We start from the raw sequence: 18,055 nt of genomic DNA, 5'->3' as shown, positions 1-18,055 counted from the left end.
GAGAAACCTAACAGTACTATAGCACTAAGGCCTGCTAAAAGTACATAGAGATTATATATAAAATTCATCGTGTGATTTTGGTTGTTTTCAACAATACTTCCAAGCTGTCTTAATCCAAGGATTTCAGCTTCTGTAACTTCTCAGCAGACTACTCAATAGCTAACAGCAAAGTCCCTTAGCCCTAGACTATGTAATTTATACATTTGAAACTCATAGCACAAAAGGCTAAGACTATCTCTCAACAAGGAGCTGTGTATTTGAATCCTGCACCACATATTCAATTCAGTGAGTACCACATTGGGTAACTAATGGGGCAGCCAGCACCACCACAGTATCTGTAGTAGCTCAACCATCCTTCTTCACTCATAAATGCTGCATGGCATCCATGGCAATAGAGCCCTTGCAGAGAAATAAGAGATGGTCTCCCTCTTCCTTAGAAAGAACGCAGCCTCCCCATGAAAAAACATCAGATGCTCTACCTTCCCCTGAGGGCTGTCCCATGAAGGAGTCATTAAATCCATCCAAAGGAGCATTCTCTTCTTGCTCTTCGTTTTCAGTGTCACACTCAACATCACTATCACTGCTCATTCCTGGCAGGAGCCGAAGAACATGCTTCTGACAGAGAACTGCTGAAAGTGAGAAATGAAAAAAAAAAAAGCTAGCAAGAAACCTCATGTACATCTTACGAAGATGATGATGATCACGATCGTAGGAGCTAGCATTTGTAGATCACCTTGCAGGTTTGTAAAGCACTTTGCAAATATCAATTCAATTTATCCTCACAACAATCTTCACAGAAAGGTGCTATTATTATCCCCTTTTACAGATGAGGAAACTGAGGCAGGAAGAAGTTAGATGACTTGCCTAGGGTCATACAACTGTTGCCTGAAGCAGCATTTGAACTCAGGTCTTTCTGACTCCAGGTTCAGTATTCAATCCCCTGTCCTTTCTTTATCTTAATTTTTAAACCACGAACCAAGATGTAAACAAAAACACATAAACCATAGTATGCCACAACTATGACACAACAGAGTTTGGTCTACTTCCACTCCGAGTCAATTATCTACTCCATAAGACTACGCTATGACACATTCGAACATCTAGATCTGTGACTGCAACACCAAGAGGTAAGGTGATCAACACTGTCAAATGCTGCAAAGAGGTCGAAAAGGATAAGGACTGAAAAGGCCATCTGATTTGGCAATGAAGATATTACTGGTAACTGTGGAGAAGGTAGTTTTAGCTGGATGAAAGGACTGGAAGCCTGAGTGCAGCGGGTCTGAGAGGGAGAAGGTAGGAAGCAGAGGAGTATTGATGACTTTCTTGGAAGAGCTTAACACTGAAGGAGAGGAGAGAATGTAGAACAATCGCTCATGAAAGTGGTAAGATCAAGTGGGGGCTATTCAAGAATGGGGGAGGGGCAGCTGGGTGGCCCAGTGGATAGAGCACCAGCCCTGAAATCAGGAGGACCTGAGTTCAAATCTGGCCTTAGACATCTGACACTTACTAGCTGTGTGACCCTGGGCAAGTCACTTAATCCTGACTGCACTGGGGGAGAGGAGACATAAATGTGTTGGTAGGCGGCATGAAAAGACTCTGTAGAAAGAGACTGAAGATAAGAGAAAGAAGGGGGGATGATAGTGGGAATAATCTTCAGAAGTCAGGAGTGAATGTGAACAATGGTATAGAGGGATTAGAGTTAGCAAGAATGGCTACCTCCAAGCCACTTCTTCATCTGAGATTGGAGTGAAAGAAGAAATAGTAGAGAAAAAAGTCAATGTCAGAAGGAAAGAAGTCCTCCTGAGGAGGGAGGAAAAGAGAAGGGAAAGCCCTCAGTAAACAGCCTCAAACTTTCAGACAAAGCATGAGACAAGTTGCTTATAAAAGGAACAGAAAGGGGATGCCATGGGAAGCTTGAATAAAAAGGAGAAAAGTCTGGAACAGCAGCTGTGGAGAACAGGATTCAATCAGGAAGGATTAAAATGTTAGCCTTACTTCGGTGAGGGTCCAGCTGAGACTAAATAACACAAATTTATAGGGGCCCCAATCAGTATGATTTCATGATTTTCTCAAGCTTTGGTCAACAGCATATAAATAGGAGTGAAGGAGGCAGATGGTAGGAGTAATCCAGGGTTGGAAAAAGCATAAACTGGGAAAGAACAGAGGGGTAAGGATGAAGAACAATGTTAGCAGTCATAAGATAGAGAAAAAGATGGAATGATAAAAAATTATGATTAGATAAGGGATTTTTAGAGTTTCCTGTACATGGAAACAGAACATTTGTTAGTGATAGCAGAATCAAGGATATGACCATATCCTGACCTTAGCTCACATGGTCATGAGACCTAGTAGGTCATGAGAACTAAAGTACAATGAGGAACTGGGAATGCCTAATGCCATTCATCAATTCATTCCATGAAAATATAACATTGGGAGAAATTACATTATAGGGTTTCATAGTTCCAAAGGAACTTTGTTCACAGTTATATATGTCACTGTTAATAAACAGATCTGGTGTGGAGTCTATATCTCAATCTACTTCTATCACATTTACTCACCACACACTGCTACTTTTCTCTTTAGCTTCAACAAAATACCCAGCATGTAAGTGAAGGAAGCAGAACCAGGAGAACACTGTACTAGTAATACAACATTGTGCGATGACTAACTTTGATAGACTTGGCTCTTCATAGCAATGAAAGGATCTAAGGCAATTCCAAAAGACTCATGATAGAAAATGCCATCCACATCCAGACAAAGAACTATGGAGTCTGAATGCAGATGGAAGCATGTTACTTGCTCTTTTTTTTTGCGTGTTTCTTCTCTCTCACGGTTCCTCCCATTGGTACTAATCCTTTTTACAACATGACTAATGTGAAAATACGCTAAATATGAATATATTAGAGCCTATATCAGACTGTACACCATCTTGGGGAAGGGGAGAAAATTTAGAACTCAAAATCTTATGGAAGTGAATGTTGAAAACTAAAAATCTGGGCATCAGTTTCTTCATCTGTAACATGAGTCGACTGGACTAAAAAGACTACCCCAGTTCCCTTCCAATTACAAATCCGTGCTCTTAGGAAATGAAGAAACATCCCTTCTATAGAGTAAATGTCTTTCACATACTTGCAATCTCATTTTTCCAATGTATACAGATGCTGCTGAGATGAACAAAATAAAAATTAGAATTTAAAACTCTTACCAAATTCATTGTACCCTTTTGCCATTATGTATTTTCTCAATCAATGGATGCTAATTAAACTATCACCTGGGGATGGGGTTTGTCAATGAAATATGACATTAAAAAGGAGTAGTCCTACTTGAAAAAGCTGGAAACCACTGGATCACATGATCTCTAAGGTCCCTTATAGTTCTGTGATTCTATTCTACGAAGAGAGATAAAACTAGTCTTCTACAATTACACAAAACCTGTTTTTCTGAAGGTTATAGAACTCTCATGCAAAACAAAACAAAAAAGCTTCCACAATAATTTTCAAAGGTTTTGAAATTCTAATTCACAACAACTAATGTCAATGAATAGCTTTTTAACCTGAAAAATATCTAGCCTGTTCAAGGTAATAATACATCTCTAAAACGATGAATGAATGAAAAAGCATTTATTAAACGCTTACTATGTGCTTTTTTCTTGATTCTTTTTTATATTTAATTTTTATTTTATTTTTTCTTTATTATGTTTTGAATACAATTGGATATTTTGTCAAAAGCCTTTTCTGCATCTGCTGATACAATTTTTGTTCTTATTATTAGTCTGGTCAATTATGCTTATAGTTTTCTTAATAGTGTACCGACCCTGAATCTGTGGCATAAATGTGATTAATACTAAGTCCTGGGAATACACAGAAAAAGTGAGACAGTCTCTACTCTCAATTAGATGACCCCCTAAATGGGAAGAGAACACAATAAGGGAAAAGTTCAGCTGTAAGGCAGAGGGAAAGGCCCAGAAGTCCTGAGGATGCAGGCTTGGGATGAATAGCAAGGTTGTATCAATGCTGGATGACAATGGCAGGGTTTGCAAAGACACAGAGCAAAGGTTCTTAACCTTTTTTGCACTATGTACCTCTTTGTCAGTCTGAAAAAGCCTATGGACTTGCTCTCAGAAAGCTGTTAAATGCATAAATGAAATATACAAGATAACAAAGAAACTAAATTATAGTGAAATACAGGTAACAAAATATTAAAATAACAAGTTAATGGATCTCAAGTTTAGAATACCCATCACAGAAACAGATCAAATACTAAGGTGAGGTGGACTTCAGGAAGCAGTGGAAGGGCATATGGTAAGGCCCTATGGTCCTCCATCTTACGGGAAGGAAAAAAGCTGGTGGCTCCCATCTCATCCAAGCCATGTAAGCAGTAAAGCAGCCCAGATGGGTTCTGGGAAGCCAGGGGAAGTGCGGAAAGGAGGAAGGAAAACAGGAGGGTGTCAAGGAGGTCTTCCCACCACCCAGCTGTCCTAGAAGGGTTCTGGGACAGGCTGGCTAGGAAAGGGGGAGAAGGTGAAGGCAAATGGAAGAAGGGTACTCCAAGTGGAGGTGGGTCTTCCAGAAGGCCAAGAGAAGCCAACTAGCTCATCTATCTGCCCCTACCCTTTGTCCTACTTTCATCTCAGGGGATCCTAGAAAAACACAGCATTTCTTAAGAAATTCCAAAATTCTTTCTCATGATTCATTCTATTGGTCGTAATTCTTCTCCACAACTTGACTAGTGTATAAATTAATTCAATGAGAAGTTATTCGTGGTAGTTATATGAGATTCCATGCCATCTTGGGGAGGGAAGAAAATCTGGAACTCAAAATTATGTAGAACTGTGCGTTGTAAACTAAAAATAAAAATTAAAAAAAAAAAAAAAGAAATTCCAAATACAAATGAAATGCCCTGTTTAGTATGGCTATAATGGTGAAAACACAGCCTCAATCTTTTCCAAAAGAAAAGATCTAACTTATTTATTAATAGTCATATTTTGGTTAAAAATTTAAACAAATATTTTGGTTTAAAAAATTAAGTTAAAAAATGGTTGGGGGCAAGGGAGGAGATACTCAAAATTACCAAAGAAAATGTTTTGCCTCCTACCTACCTCTAAGTAGATTAAATGGTTAAAATGTTCTTTTCTGAAAAGAAAACTATCAGTACAGAATACTTCCTCTCATTTTAAAGAGGGGGAAAAAAAAACGTTCTCTCCTTTTTTAGGGTTCTGTCTCCACCATGTGTTCTTTTACAGTACTGTTACTCAGGAATTTACAAGTCATTTTGAGGTTTTAATATTTTAGGTATAAATTATTTTCCTTGAATATACTGGCTGGACAAAGTTAAGAGGCTGTTGGGATCTTGACTTCTAGTTCAACAATCTTCCTTCCCATTAGACCACAATACCTCTTGAACAAACCTCCATAATTATGTGAAAGACGAAGTAAGGACACAAAGCAAAAATAAACAATTATTCAATTCTCAATCACAGTTATTCTTAAAAGGCCACCAAAGCTGGCTACAATTATTCTGGTCAGAGCCTATTCTGGTTCACATTGCAATAAAGAATCTTGGAATTTTAAGAGTTGAAAGGAATCTCTGAGGTCACCCTTGTACAGTGGGAAGAGCACTGGATCTAGAGTCAGAGACCAGTTTGATGTCCCATCTGCTCTATTTGACTTTGCCATGTCACTAAAACTCTCTGAGCTAATGCTTCTCACCTGTAAAATGAGGGAGGCTGGATTATATGGCTGCTGCCCAGCTCAAAATCGATCACTCTGAGATCTATTCTACCCTCTCATTCTATAACTAAAGAAGAGGTAAAGTGCTGCGTTCAAGGTCACAGAGCTAGGTAGTGGAAAAGCAGGATTATGGTCAAGTTTTTCATCTGTCTATGAAGTGCTACATAATCACTGCATTAAATAAATGGCGAGCAATAATGTTTCTAAGGACCACAGGTCTCCTCCCCCAGAAGATATGATCATAAAATGAAGATCAGAATTAGTTTTCTATTTAATGAACATGAATTACTATTTACTCACAGTGTCAAAGTAGCTGTTTCCAAACCAACTATCCAACAAGTATTTACTCAATTAGAGAAAGGCACCATGGACCAGTGGAGTAACAGCACAGTGGAGGGAATAGACATTGGACCCGGGTTCTGATCCTGCCTTTGTAATATACCAGCTATACAGACCCAGCCAAAGAGTATTCCCTCTATCAGTCTCTGTTTCCTCATCTGTAAAATGGGAATACTACCAGCACCTACCTCGACAGTTACTGTGAGAATCAAGTCAGGTGTATAAACTGCTCTGCAATTCTTAAAGAACTACACTCATGCGAGCTATTGGCTACTGGTGCTTTGTGTGCGGAATTAGTACAGGGCTTTGTAGAAGAGCTCACTTATCACAGATACCTGGGAAGTACATTAACTACGAGACTTTAACAGGCATTATCACCTTCAGATTTCCAGGGTCAGGGATTGGTTGTTTTCCAATGAGAATGGGAGCCACATAACTTAGCTAAAAAGAATAAATAGTGAGCAGGAAAGAAAGAAGAGAAGGAAGTATGCTAGGCACAATGTAGGTGTTTTTATGCCTTTCTTCTACCGGGTGTCAACACAAATGGCCAATAGGGAAGATGGCTGCTGGAAAGCAGGGACTTGTGTGTGCTCCCCCCCCAACCCCGGTACTGCCAAACACCTATAAAAATGGCTCTGAACAAATTCTAGAACTGCAGAACCCACAAAATAGCAGAGGGAAGCAGGGCTCCAGCCCAGGACAGCCTGGATGGTGGCAGGGTGAGGTCTATCACACAAGAAGCTGGGAGCAGAGGGAGCAGAGCCCAGCGTGGGCGAAGGCAGGACCAACTAGAGTGGGAGCTGGGCGGAACAGGCCCTAGCACCCTGAATCAGTGAGCTGTGGCAGTTGCCAGACTTTTCAACCCACAAACACCAAAGATAACAGAGAAGGTTAGTGGAAAAAGCTGCAGGGGACAGAGTGAAAAGAGTTCGTGGTTCGGCCACCACCCTGGGGACAGCAGGGGAGGTGCAGCTACAGAACTACAGCTGCAGTTGCTTCAGGCCCCAGGCCCACCTGGTGGGAGGAATTAAGTGGCAGATCAGGGCAGGAGTGTAGAGCCGCCTTAGGATCTCATTCAGGTCTGGGTTGGAGGTTCTTGAGGAAGGAGGAGTGCTGGTGTGGTAGAGTTGGCTGTATACAAATAGCTCTGAAAACAACAGCACAGCCCCTCAAGCTTGGGACAAAGTACTCTCTACAAGCAGTCATACCCTGACAAAAACTCAAGGGTCAAGTAGTTGGCTGGAAACATGAACAGGCAGCGAAAACAGACTCAGATTCAGACTCAGACTTTGGAATCTTTCTTTGGTGACAAAGAAGACGAAAACACACAGCCAGAAGAAGTCAACAAAGTCAAAGAGCCTACATCAAAAGCCTCCAAGAAAAACATGAACTGGTCTCAGGCCATGGAAGAACTCAAAAAGGATTTGGAAAAGCAAGTTAGAGAAGTAGAGGAAAAATTGGGAAGAGAAATGAGAATGATGCAAGAAAACCATGAAAAACAAGTCAATGACTTGCTAAACGAGACCCAAAAAAATACTGAAAAAAATACTGAAGAAAACACCACCTTAAAAAATAGACTAACTCAAATGGCAAAAGAACTCCAAAAAGCCAATGAGGAGAAGAATGCCCTAAAAGGCAGATTTAGCCAAATGGAAAAGGAGGTCCAAAAGACCACTGAAGAAAATATTACCTTAAAAATTAGGTTGGAGTGCTTGCTTCAGCAGCACATATACTAAAATTGGAAAGATACAGAGAAGATTAGCATGGCCCCTTCATGCAAATTAGTGAAGTCTTCCATATTTTTGATAAATCTAACCTCAAAATAAATAAGAAAGAAGTTAAGGAGATGAACAGAATTTTAGAAAAGGCAGATATGATAGACTTCTGGAGAAAACTGAATGGGGATAAAAAGGAATATACTTTCTTCTCAGCGGTACATGGCACATACTCAAAAACTGACCATGTACTAGGGCATAAAAACCTCACAATCCAGTGCAGAAAGGCAGAAGTAGTCAAAGCATACTTTTCAGATCATGATGCAATAAAAATTATTTGTAACAAAAATTAGATTGGAGCAAGTGGAAGCTAGAGACTTTATGAGAAATCAAAATATTATAAAACAGAACCAAAGGAATGAAAAAGTGGAAGACAATGTGAAATATCTCATTGGAAAAACCACTGACCTGGAAATTGGACTACCTGAAAGCCATGATCAAAAAAAGAGCCTAGACATCATCTTGCAAGAAATTATCAAGGAGAACTGCCCTGATATTCTAGAGCCAGAGGGTAAAATAGAAATTGGAAGAATCCAATGATCCCCTCCTCAAAAAGATCCCAAAACTCCCAGGAATATTGTCACCAAATTCCAGAGCTCCCAGGTCAAGGAGAAAATACTGCAAGCAGTCAGAAAGAAACAATTTGAGTATTGTGGAAACACAATCAGAGTAACACAAGATCTAGCAGCTTCTACATTAAGGGATCAAAAGACTTGGAATATGATATTCTTCAGGTCAATGGATCTAGGATTAAAACCAAGAATCACCTACCCAGCAAAACTGAGTATCATGCTCCAAGGCAAAATATGGAGTTTCAGTAAAATAGAGGGCTTCCAAGATTTCTCAGTGAAAAGACCAGAACTGAATAGAAAATGTGACTTTCAAACACAAGAATCAAGAGAAGCATGAAAAGGTAAACAAGAAAGAGAAATCACAAGGGACTTACTAAAGTTAAACTGTTTTGTTTACATTCCTACATGGAAAGATGATGTATGTAATTCATGAGACCTCAGTATTAGGGTAGCTGAAGGGAATATGTGTGTCTGTTGTGTGTGTGTGTGTGTGTAGAGGGCACAGGGTGAGTTGAATATGAAGAGATGATATCTAAAAAAATAAAATCAAATTAAGGGATGAGAGAGGAATATACTGAGAGAGGGAGAAAGGAAGAGATAGAATGGGGTAAATTATCTCGCATCAAAGTGGCAAGAAAAAGCAGTTCTGTAGGAAGGGAAGAGAAGTCAGGTGAGGGGGAATGAGTGAATCTTGCTCTCATCGGGTTTGACCTGAGGAGCCAATACCATACACACTCAATTGGGTATCTTGCCCCACAGGAAAGGAGGAGAAAGAAGATAAAAAGGGGGGGACAACAGAATGGAGGACAGATAGGGGGAGGAGGTATTCAAAAACAAACACTTTCAAAAAGGGACAGGGTCAAGGGAGAAAACTCAATAAGGGGGGATAGGTTAGGAAGGAGCAAAATATAGTTAGTCTTTCACAATATGAGTATTGTGGAAGGGTTTTACATAATGATACACATGTGGCCTATGTTGAATTACTTGCCTTCTTAAGGAGGGTGAGTGGGGAGGGAAGAGGGGAGAGAATTTGGAACTCAAAGTTTTAAAAACAGATGTTCAACAACAAACAAAAAAAAGTTTTTGCATGCAAATAGGAAATCAGATACACAGGCAATGGGGCATAGAAATTTATTGTGCCCTACAAGAAAGCAAGGGAAAAGGGGATGGGAGGGGAGTGGGGTGACAGAAGGGAAGGCTGACTAGGGAACAGGGAAACCAGAATATATGCCATCTTGGAGTGGGGGGGAGGGTAGAAATGGGGAGAAAATTTCTAATTCAAACTCTTGTGAAAATCAATGCTGAAAACTAAATATATTAAATAAATTTAAAAAAAAAACAAATGGCAAATAGGGCAGAAAAATTCAGCAGTTCCTGGTATCTAGTCCCTACTATGCTTCCAGGAAGGAGGTCTAATAGTCAAATGGCCACCTCCTAAGGGAGGAGTTTTGAGTATCACTGTGCTAACTGAAAGTGTCTGTGCTATTCTGGCTTAAGCTCAATTAGAACAGAGTCTTTAAACATTTTTAGACAAAACAATCAAAAAAATCACCCTATCACTAATAGGTCTGGAGTTCATTTGTTTTCCAGGAGGAAAAACACCATCATTTTCAGCATCAGGCCACCAAAATGGAAGTTTAAGATAAGGTTCCCCACAGCAGTCAATGCTGGCAGGTTTAAGGTAAAAGTCACATTTCATTTAGGCTCAAGATGATGACCACAACAGTTCCTGGTTTCCCAGTGAGTACCAACACCAGCTGTCCTCTGGAATATCACAAAGCCTGCTTTCTCTTCTCCAGGGCTATTGTCAACAGTCTACAGTGATTTCTCACATAGAAAATTCTCCTGATGTATTTTTCTCAAAGAAAGAGCCTTGTTTTCCCCACACTCAGATACAGTGGGAACCGACTAAACTTGCCAGGAATCCTTAAAGACATGGAATGTCAAGGTTTCTTTGGAGTTGGCTCCAGCCAAGGACAGAATGACACCCGTGGCTGGTACTGAGGCTCAAGCCTTCTCTTTTAAGCAAAACAAAAACAAAAACAAAAAAAATCCAAGGAGGACAAAAGCTCCTTTTTATCTAAAATGCTCCCTCCTATCAGCTCCACAAGGCCCTTTCTTTCCTCCCAGACCCTTTTCTGGGACTTCAGCTATATGCAAACTGCTTAGGTATCAACAAATTAATGCAAGTATTTTTCTAATGTCCTGATTCTGTGGAATTGTTTTCCATTTATATGGCAATTTTATTTAAGGAGTGGTAAGAGCTTTATGAAAGTAGAATTCTCCCCATAGCATGCACCCTAAAATGGAGTTTGTTGTTTTTGCTATTGTTCAGTCATTTAGTCATATCTGACTCTTTGTGACCCCATTTGGGGTTTTCTTGGCAGAGATACTGGAGTGGTTGGCTATTTCCTTCTCCAGCTCATTTTACAGATGAGGAAACTGAGGCAAACAGGGTTAAATGACTTCCCCAGGGTAACACAATTAGTAAGCATCTGGGGCTGAATTTGAACTCAGGTCCTTCTGGCTCCAAGCCCAGCATTCCATCTATATCACCTGGTTGCCCCAACATGGAGGTGAGATAAAGCCAGATCTACAAAGACTCCCTTATTCCCATTGCACATTTTAATACTTTCAAAGAGCTAAGCTGTAGTTAGCCCCAAATGTGATCAAGGAACTATTTCTGCAGCTCATAAAAGGTAAAATACTACTAAATTAAGGAGTTGGTTGGACTAGGCAGTTCCCAAAGTCCTCCAACTCTAAATCTGATAACTGTATTAGTGTTATTAACATTTTAAAATAATTTATTTTCTCTTTAATAAATTTTAAGTAGGGGCAGAGCCAAGATGGCAGCTGGAAAGCAGGGACTTGCTTAATCTTTCCCCCAAATCCCTCCAAACACCTGTAAAAAATGGCTCTGAACAAATTCTAGAGATGCGGAACCCACAAAATAACATAGGGAAACAGGTCTCCAGCCCAGGAGAGCCTGGATGGTTGCTGGGAAGGGTCTATCGCACGGTGCTGGGAACGGAGCAGAGCCCAGTGTGGACCACACCAGGACAGACCAGACGGGGAGTCAGCAGGCTAGAACAGGCCTTAGGGCCATGAATCATTGAGCTGTGGCAGTTAGCAGACTTCTCAACCCACAACCGCCAAAGAGCAGATTAGTTGGAAACTGCGGGATCATGGTGAGAGTGGTCCAGTCCCATCCATAGGGGTGGCAGAGGTGATGCAGCGGTGGTGGTGGCAGGAACAGGAAGCTCTCGAGGCTGCTTCCAGAGCTCTAGCTTCAGCTGCTTCCTGAGTCCCTTGCTCACACAGTGGGAGGAATCAAGTGGCAGACCAGAGCGCTTGGACCCTAAAGCTTGGGACAAAGTACTCTCTACTCTACAAGCAGTCATACCCCCACGAAAAGCTCAAGGGTCAAGTAGTTGGCTGGAAACATGAACAAGCAGCAAAAATGAACTCAGACTCAAACTCTAGATTCCTTTTTTGGTGACAAAGAAGATCAAAACATACAGCCAGAAGAAGTCAACAAACTTGCCACTTTTCAAAGTTTTAAAAGCAGATGCTCAAAAAAAAAAAAGTTTTTGCATGCAGCTGGGAAACAAGATATATAGGGAATGGTGCACAGAAATGTATCCTGCCCTACAAGAAAGTAAGGGGAAAGGGGATGGACAGGGGGAGTGGGGTGACAGAAGGGAGGGTTGACTGGGGAAAGAGGCAATCAGAATATATACTATCTTGGAATGGGGGGGAGGGTACAAATGGGGAGAAAATTTGTAACAAAATCTTGTGGAAATCAGTGTTGAAAACTAAAATATTAACTAAAAATGATAAAAATTTAAGTCTAAAATCTGCTGTTTATACCTCACCTGCAGCAGGAACGAATTAAATTTTACTCTAATTATTCAAATAATCAGAATTTAACTTATAAGAAGCAGATAAGCTACATATGTAACCTAAAACATATACTACAAAAAAATCAATGCAATGGCATTTAAAAATATCATTTACTAACAAGAGGCGACAGTGCAAGCAAGCCCTGCAGGTTTCTATGTATGTCCTTTTAGAAACATTTCCCAATTAATCTTTTCTCCTGGAAAAGTGTTGCAGCTACAGGAGCACATTGCGTAGTACTGACTAAGACTGAAGACATTTTTAGCCTTCTGTAACAGAAAGACCTTCCTGCAAATGCCAACACCTACACAATGTTGCACACGGCAGCTAGAGATGGATGCTGGCACCTTAATATAGGCTTTGAGCTACAATTCATCAGTCATTGAAATTCAAATGAGTGCAGAGGTGGAAGGCGGCAGACTTTAAGGAAGAAATGAATTTTTTTATGTCAAATATCAATAAGAAAGTCAACATCCTTTTTTTTTTCTAACTTCTAAAGGACGCAGCAAGGGGAAATCAACACTTCCACATAGATACCATCTGATCAAAGAGAACTGCTAAATGTCTTCTGTACCTCAGACAAATAGAGAACAATGAACTTATATGCTGAAAGAAGTACTCACAACTATAACCAAATGTGGCTTAACAGAGAAGCAGTCTATTATGAGTTGAGACTTCCTGAATCCTAAAAAACTCTCTTCACAAAAAAAGAGAGGAAAGCAATCTATGCTATTTTTTAACAGTACACACAAAAAAAATTAAGGTTGACTTTTCTATCAATGTATGTGCATTTTCAACATATAGCAGACTATACATATTATAAAAGGCTTAAAAGTAATGTCATTTTACCTACTTAACTAATACATAATACCTCTTTCTACAGGATATGCATAACTTCTTTTAAAAATGTGTGATGTTTTGTGCTTAGTTAGCAAATATCAAATTCATAAGACACAATGTTATGCTCAGATTGAAGGTTCTCTTAAAGATTCCTCATAAAGTAAAGCACTTTAAGAAACTACCCTTTCAGTACTACTTTCTTGCCATGAGTATTATGACTTCAACTTTTGTTTACCTTCTTCAGACACAGCTGAAGCCCCTTCTGGAAGTATGGCTTGTAACTCCCCAGTTTCAGAATTGTTTTCCATATCAGTGATTGGGGTCCCCTCTATGCGACATCCTTTAACATTAGACCTTAGAATTTGTAAAGAGATATTATTTTATTACATTTCTGTATTTAAAATTCTACAACAATAAATAGCATTATTTATTATAACTCATTTATATCAGGTATTTTATATACACACACATATGTATACACACATATATGACAATGGGGAAGTCACTGAACCTCTCTAGGCTTCAGCTTCCACATCTGTAAAAACAAGGGGTTGCACCTGACGACCTCTGAAGTTCCTTTCAGTTCTAAATCTATGATCCTATTATCTTGTGCAGCACAGTAATTCATGGTTTACATAGAACTTTTATCTCATAAACCCTTAAGTCTAGACATAAATCATTAAAATCCAGCATTGACTCAGTATGACTCATGGAACTTTAGTATTATTTAAAACTCTTTACAGAAGCCTCCGAATTGGTAAAGTTAACATTGCCAGGCCTAAAGAATGACATCACATTATATTTTGACATCGTCTATACCACCGACTTGGCTAACAAATTATTCACATTTTACATATGATATGCAAAATGTAGGCAAAAGTGCAAAATGGAAATAATATTTAAACACTGATGAATTACTGTAAAGTTGAGTCGGGAGATTGTCTGTGGATATTTATTAACATAGATTAAATCATCACTTTAAGATGTACTTACATCTTTTTTAAAATACAGAAATAACATTGTTGACCTAACCCATGTAGGGTAAAATCAAACATGCAGAGTTGTCTTCCTCACAGTGGGAATGGACTTGCACTGATGCTAGGTTAAAAGTACTAGCCTTTGGCAAAGATACCTGGCTGACACAAGGACTCAATTTGTAACTTTAGACTTATTTGCTCTAGCAGCACAATATCACTCTATTCAAATCCTTAAAGAATAAGCCTAAAGCATTTGTTTAGGCAGTAAAGAACACACATTTCCCCTACAATTTAATTCACTAGATTAAAAATAACCTCTTAAATTAGTCAGCTTTATTCTAAATCAAAAGGAGGGTGCATTGAAAGCTGATAAAATGGATGGCAAGACAATGTCCAATCACCATAAAATGTTTACTAAACAGCTTACACTGAACTAAAGGATGAACCATATGTGGTGTAACATAACCAAGCCACTGCCATAATTATCCAACCTGTTAATTATTTCAAATTGACTGTATACAACTTCTTAAGGAATGTCTCTAAACTTAGCTCAAGGATCTTTTCAAGTAGATCCAGACAAAGCTGTTCTATTGTTTAAAAATTTCTTCTGTATCCATGCAGAGTAGAAAAGCAGAGAGATAGTACTGTCTCATTCAGTAGAGCCAAATAAAATACATTATATGATGAATCAGTCCTGAAAGGATGGAGGGCTAAATGACAGTCCCAGGATCTGAATGTATGACTTCTGAAGAGGAATAAATGCAACTAAGCAATGTGTACTTCACATTTTGGAAATTCTAACTCTATATCCCTTGTGGGAAGAAAATAAAAACAGAAACCAAACTGTTAGAGGGTCTTCAATGAGCCTAAACGAATGCAAAGCCTTATGAGATATAAAAGATCACAGCCTTATTAAAAAGCACACAATAGCTATAAAGAAGCTGGCAAAAATCAAAATCAAAAAACCTCGCTCCCATTAGCTAATACTGTAATCTCCATTTAGTTAAAATGAGCTTTAGTTTGAACCTGATGTGACTATTTTTTGCTTCCTTCCACATTTACAACTGTCTTTTTTCCAGTCAAAGTCAGGAAATAGAAGCTCTAAATACTTTTCAGGTATATAATAACTTTTTTCTATTTTTATTCTTACAAAGTTGAGGAAATGGGAAGCTTAATTTGTAAAATATGATAGGCATGTATTAAGAAGCAAAATATTTAAAGGAATAACAAAAATAATTCTATGCATTACATTAACAAAGGGTCTTAAATTTACCCCAATGTGACCATTTTTCTTGTTTTCTCCATAACAGGTAAGCCATTTAAACCTGAAACAATCAGAACATCTGGATCCAAAACTTCACACTGTCTTTCTTCTGTTTTGGGCAGTACCTCACAGATATTGCCATGAGTCAAAGCCCGGGGTGGGCTATGTCTGCTACCAGACTGTGAGCTTCCAGGGCACCCTGAAGAAAAGGAATGCTTATAGATTTATTGTAGTAAAGTCAACATATCTCCTGAAAATACAGACATTAAAAGTTCTCTTAAGTATCTACTCAACTTACCTATATATGCTTCCCAAATTTAAAATATTTTACTGTTTAGAAATAAGGAAAAAGCATATTAATGAACATGGTCTAGGCCTACCTTTTAAGGACCTAGCTTGGACTTAAATTATTATCTTCTTTTCAAAAAATATATATTGATTATTGGCAACTCTACAAAAGAATAGAATAAAATACTTTCAAAAATCTTTGGTGGCTCTCCAGTGCTTACTGAATAAAATATGTAAAGTATTGATCCTGGCATTCTAGGATCTCAAGCACATGATATGGCTCTAACCTCTCTGAACACTCTCACAAAATACTACTTCCATTCACATAACTCACCTCACAACCAAACTGGACTAATTCTCCATTCCCTGTTTTCTTCCTACTTGCTCCTGTTTCTATGCCTTTGCTCATTCCACACCCTGTGAATAGGATGGACTCCTGTACTCACATTTCTATTCACTGACATCCCTCTTCTTGCTTAAAGGCCCAATTATGATGCCACTTCCTCCCAGAAGCTTTCCCTGCCTCTCCCCCAAAATGTAGTCTCTTCCCCATTAAATTCCTCACAGATGTTTGCCTGGCCTTTTCCTTCAACCTCACCTTTCATGAATCTCTGTCTCCTTTGTTACTTATTTAAATGTGTAGTCGTCCTTGTCCCATTATATCATAATCTTGAATGCTAGTAGGCTAATTTCATCCATAAAAATGAAGCCAATTGCAGAAACAACTCCAAAACATGCTGCTTTTGAGAAACATCCCTAAAACATAACGTTTTCATGCAGATTCAAGGTAAAGGTTTGGAATATATATATGGCTTCTTCCTCTAAGACTAAAGCTAACCAGTTAATATTAGTGCCAAAAATTCTTGCTCAACAAGTAGCAGTTACCAATTTTAAACAAAATCAGATCAATCCTAAGCTGCCAACTTTTCAAATCACACCATGTTTCAACAGCTTTTAAAGGAATAAAACAATATTTCTTGAAAGCAGGAACTGTGTCATATATACTTTTAGACCCCTGATGCTTAGGCACTTGGCTTTACATATAGTAGGTGCTTAATGCTTTGCAATGAATTACACACTTCAACACAATTTTTTGTGTCTTTGTAAGTCCAACAATAAAAACACATCAACATTCACGATACACATCTACCTAAGCATTTCGGATTTACCTTCAGAGGAAGTCTGACAGTCTCCCTTTGGGCGATGATTGTTTTCCCCACAATCCACTGCTCTTCTTAGTGACAAACTTCCAGCTGTACCAGATCGGGCAGGTTTAGGAGAACTACTTTTCTTATTTGTGGCTGAAAAGACATTTTAATATTCTTTCTTGTATGCAACAAGGTATGAAATACTGCTTCAGCAAGGTAGGTGCCCTATCTTCCTTTGCAGATAGGGCTCCAACTGCTATCTCCCAAAGAAGGAATTTCTCTTCCTTAATGATTTACAAGAGTCTTTCTTCTGAGAACCCTTCCAGATAGGAGACTCAAATGAGTTTGAGCTATCAACTCAGCTTATAAAAAAAGAAATGGAATTAATCAGGAGAAAAAAAATGAGAAGCCAATGTCCTCTGAAGTAGAGATACTTGTTACAGTGGAAAGAACAATGGAATTAGAAGAAATGGGTTCTAGTCCTGTCTGATTCTGGGCAAATCACATCATTTCTCTGGGCCTTACTTTCCTCATCTGTATAATGAGATGCTTGGACTAGATAAGCTCTAAAAGCCCATCCTAGCTTTAAAATTTTATGAAATCCTTCTAAAGAAATGATCTCCTCAAGTGAAAATTTGGCCAATACCCCCAAGATAAACTATCTTGCAAAACTGAATTTACTCCATTATAAGAAAAATGGTTCTTCATTGAGGAGCATCTAGAACTGGGCTGGGCCTTTGACATGCAGATGAAACTTAAAACAAGGTAATCTAAAATTGAAAGCAAATAAGAAGGATGGTTCTGTGTAAACACTCTGTATATGGAGATAAGTTCACAGTACCTTTTAAGTCATACCTCTCATAAGGGTCACTGAAAAAAATTAGGATTTTTGAGTTGAAAATCCACTGAAAACAGAATAGAATGAGATAATCTGAAAGACTGAAGGGGGGATGGATGAAGTGGAATAATATTTCTTGAAGGTGACATTTAATCAAATGAAGAGGTAGAGGTGAGGAAGAAAGTATGATTCCTGAACTAAAATGTTATCTGGAATATTGAGGGTAGGGTAAACAAAAATTTTAAATAAAAATATTATATCAGTCAAAATAGCAAGAGGGAGAGAGATGATTAAGACTGTACTGATACAAAATAAGATAAGGTTAATCTGAGTTTGGTACAAGGGGGAAAACTATTCAAGGGAGTTAAGGCAAAAAAAAAAAACA

General features: G+C 38.7%; 1 protein-coding gene and 1 pseudogene across 3 annotated transcripts in view; one reads left to right on the top strand and one right to left on the bottom strand.

Moving 5' to 3' along the window:
* The window catches only part of TRIM37 (tripartite motif containing 37), a 141,506-nt gene that overhangs the window by 3,540 nt on the left and 119,911 nt on the right, over positions 1-18,055 (bottom strand). For 2 of the 3 annotated variants that reach the window (XM_036754513.1, XM_036754515.1), the window contains 4 exons: positions 16,854-16,985; positions 15,406-15,595; positions 13,391-13,509; positions 480-629 (listed from right to left, as the gene is read on the bottom strand). In XM_036754513.1, coding sequence (XP_036610408.1) covers positions 480-629; positions 13,391-13,509; positions 15,406-15,595; positions 16,854-16,985 — 591 coding nt within the window. The remainder of the gene's footprint in view (positions 1-479; positions 630-13,390; positions 13,510-15,405; positions 15,596-16,853; positions 16,986-18,055) is intronic. The other variant, XM_036754514.1, reaches the window with a different exon arrangement.
* On the top strand, positions 7,777-7,872 carry LOC118849276 (annotated as a pseudogene).

This window comes from Trichosurus vulpecula, chromosome 4, assembly GCF_011100635.1.
Source record: "Trichosurus vulpecula isolate mTriVul1 chromosome 4, mTriVul1.pri, whole genome shotgun sequence".
Lineage (NCBI taxonomy): Eukaryota > Metazoa > Chordata > Mammalia > Diprotodontia > Phalangeridae > Trichosurus > Trichosurus vulpecula.
Note: the sequence above shows the minus strand (reverse complement) of the source record. Positions and strands in the feature narration are given on the sequence as shown.